This window comes from Priapulus caudatus, unplaced genomic scaffold (genome assembly GCF_000485595.1).
Source record: "Priapulus caudatus unplaced genomic scaffold, Priapulus_caudatus-5.0.1 Scaffold2079, whole genome shotgun sequence".
NCBI lineage: Eukaryota > Metazoa > Priapulida > Priapulimorpha > Priapulimorphida > Priapulidae > Priapulus > Priapulus caudatus.
Window position 1 is genome coordinate 17,091 of NW_014579140.1, and position 3,140 is coordinate 20,230.

The 3,140-nt window shown below is 44.9% G+C and overlaps 1 protein-coding gene across 1 annotated transcript in view; it reads left to right on the top strand.

Moving 5' to 3' along the window:
• LOC106818185 (proteoglycan 4-like) overlaps positions 1–3,140 on the top strand; it is a gene marked incomplete at its 3' end in the record, with an annotated part of 13,860 nt that overhangs the window by 8,220 nt on the left and 2,500 nt on the right. The window contains exon 2 of the mRNA XM_014822912.1: positions 47–179. Within this exon, the coding sequence (XP_014678398.1) occupies positions 47–179 (133 nt within the window). The remainder of the gene's footprint in view (positions 1–46; positions 180–3,140) is intronic.

A 3,140-nucleotide genomic window follows, 5' to 3' on the forward strand; every position in this document is an offset into this window, starting at 1 on the left:
CAACCAAGTCCAAATCAAGTACTGGACAGACATCACTGCTTTCTAGTACAAAGCCAGAAATACAGCAACCGAAACCTCTAAATAAGGGCGAACGAGAGATTACCATACAGACATCATTACCTGCTAGTACAAAACCAGAAGCAAAACAATCCAAAGCTCCAAACAAGTCCATACCAGAGATTACCCCACAGAAATTGCTGCCTGCTAGTTCAAAGCCAGAAACAAAACAGGCCAAAGCTCCTAACAAGTCTAAACCAGAGATTACCCCACAGAAATTGCTGCCTGCTAGTTCAAAGCCAGAAACAAAACAGGCCAAAGCTCCTAACAAGTCTAAACCAGAGGCTACCCCACAGAAATCACTGCATACTAGATCAAAGCCAGAAACAGAGCAAGCCAAAGCTCCAACTAAATCACAATCAAAAAGTACCTCACAGACATCACAGACGGCTAGTTCAAAACGAGAAACAGAAACACCCCAAGCTCCAACAAAGTCAAAATCAGACAGTACTAGACAGGCAGCACTGTCTTCTACTACAAAGCCAGACGTAAAGCCTCCTAAAGCTTGGAATAAGTCCAAACCAGAGACTACCCAACAGACATCACTGTCTGCTACTTTAAAGACAGAAACAGAGCAAGCCAAAGCATCGACCAACTCCAAACCAGAGAGTACGAAACGTTCGTCACTACCAAACCACTCCAGTTCAAAACCAGAAATAATTCAACACAAAGCTCCTGTCAAGTCAAAATCAGAAAGTACCCCACAGCCACCACAGCCTGGTACTTCAAAACTAGGAATAAAGCAAGCCAATGAACCAACCAAGTCCAAATCTGAAAGTACATCACAGACACCACAGCCTGGTAGTTCAAAGCCAGAAACAAAGCCAGCCAAAGCTCCAACCAAGTCCAAATCAGAAAATACACAACAGACACAACAGCTGTCTAGTTCGAAGCCACAAACAGAGCAAACCAAAGCTCCAACCAAATCAAGATCAGAGAGTACCCCACAAACACCACAGCCTACTACTTCAAAACTGGGAACAAAGCAAGCAAATGAACCAACCAAGGCCAAATTTGAAAGTACATCACAGACACAACAGATGTCTAGATCGAAGCCAGAAACAGAGCAACCCAAAGCTCTAACCAAGTCCAAATCAGAAAGTACCTCACAGCCACCACCAGCCTGCCTAGTAAGCCAGAAACAGAGCAAGCCAAGCATCCAACTAAATGCACAATCAGCGATTACCATCGAGACATCCACCTCTCACCTCTCCCGCTCACCAAAACCAGAAGGCAAAACATCCAAGCTCCTAACAAGTCCATACCCAGAGATCTACCCACAGAAATGCCTGGCCCTGCTAGTTCAAAGGCAGAAACAAACAGGCCAAAGCTTTCCTAACAAGTCTAAACCAGAGGCATACCCCACAGAAATCACTGCATACTAGATCAAAGCCAGAACAGAGGCAGCAAGGCTCCACTAAATCACAATTAGGAAAGTACCTCACAGCACATCACAAGCACGGCTAGTTCAAAACGAGAAACAGCAGAAACACCCAAGCGCCAACAAAGGTCACAAATCAGGGACAGTAAGACAGGCAGCACTGGTCTTCTACTACAAGCCAGACGCTTAAAGGCCTCCTAAAGCTTGCGTATAAGTCCAACCAGGAGACTACCCAACAAATCTCTGTCTGCCTACTTTAAAGGCAGAAACAGAGCAAGCCAAAGCATCGCCAAGTTCCAAACCAAGAGAGTACGAAAATCGTTCTCTACCACCAGCGTCCAGCTTTCAAAACCAGAAATAAGTGAACACAAAGCTTCCTGTTCAAGATCAAAATCAGAAAAGTACCCCACAAGCCACCACAGCCTGCTACTTCAAAACTGGGAAACAGAGCAAGCCAATGAACCAACCAAGTCCAAATCTAAAGTACATCACAGACACCACAGCCTGTAGTTTCAAGCGCAGAAAACAAGCCAAGCAAAGCTTCCAACAAGTCCAAATCTGAAAATACACACAGACACACAGCTGTGCTAGCTTCGAAGCCGAGAAACAGAGCAACCAAAGCCTCCAACAAAATTAAGATCAGGAGCTACCTCCACAACACCACAGCATGCTACTTCCAAAACTGGAAACCAAGCAAGCCAATGAACCCAACCAAGTCTAAATTTCAAGAGTACATCACAGACACAACAGATGTCTAGATCGAAGCCAGAAAACAGAGCAACCCAAAGCTCCAACCAAGTCTAAATCCAGAAAGTACCTCACAGCCACCACACCCTTGCTATAAGCAGAAACAGAGCAGGCCAAGCTCAACTAATGCACAACGGAGAGCTACCATACAGGACATATTACCTGCTAGTACAAAACCAGTAAGCCCAAAGCAAGCCAAAGGCTCCTTAACAAGTTCTAACCCAGATGGCTACCCCACAGAATCACTACCTACTAGTTCAAAGCCAGAAACCAGAGCAGCCCAAATCTCCAACTAAATCACAATCAGAGAATACCTCACAGACATCACAGACGGCTAGTTCAAAAACCAGAAACAGAACAACCCCCAAGCTCCAACAAAGTCAAATCAGACAGTATAGACAGAGCATCACAGTCTTCTACTACAAAGCCAGCGTAAAGCCTCAAAGCTTCGGAATAAGTCCATCAACAGAGACTACCAACAGAAATCACTGTCTGCTACTTTAAGGCAGAAACAGAGCAAGCCAACAGCATCGACAAGTCTAAACCAGAGAGTTTACGAAACGTTCTACACTACCAACCACTCAGTTCAAAACCAGAAACCAGTCAACACAAAGCTTCTGTCCAAGTCAAAATCAGAAAGACCCAAAGCACCAAACCTGCTACTTCAACAACTGGAAACAAAGCAAGCCAATAAACTAACAAGTCAAATGCTGAAAGTACATCCCACAGACACACAGCCCTGTATTCCAAAGCCCAGAAACCAAACCCAAGCCAAAGCTCCAACAAAAGTCAAAAGCAGGAAATACACCCAGAAACAACAGGGCCTGTCTAGTTTTCGAGCCAGAAACAGAGCAACGATCAAAGCTCCCAACCACAGGTCCCAAATCAGAAAGTACCTCACAGCACACAGCCTGTAGTAAGACAAAACAGAGCAAGCCAAGCATCCAAATAATGC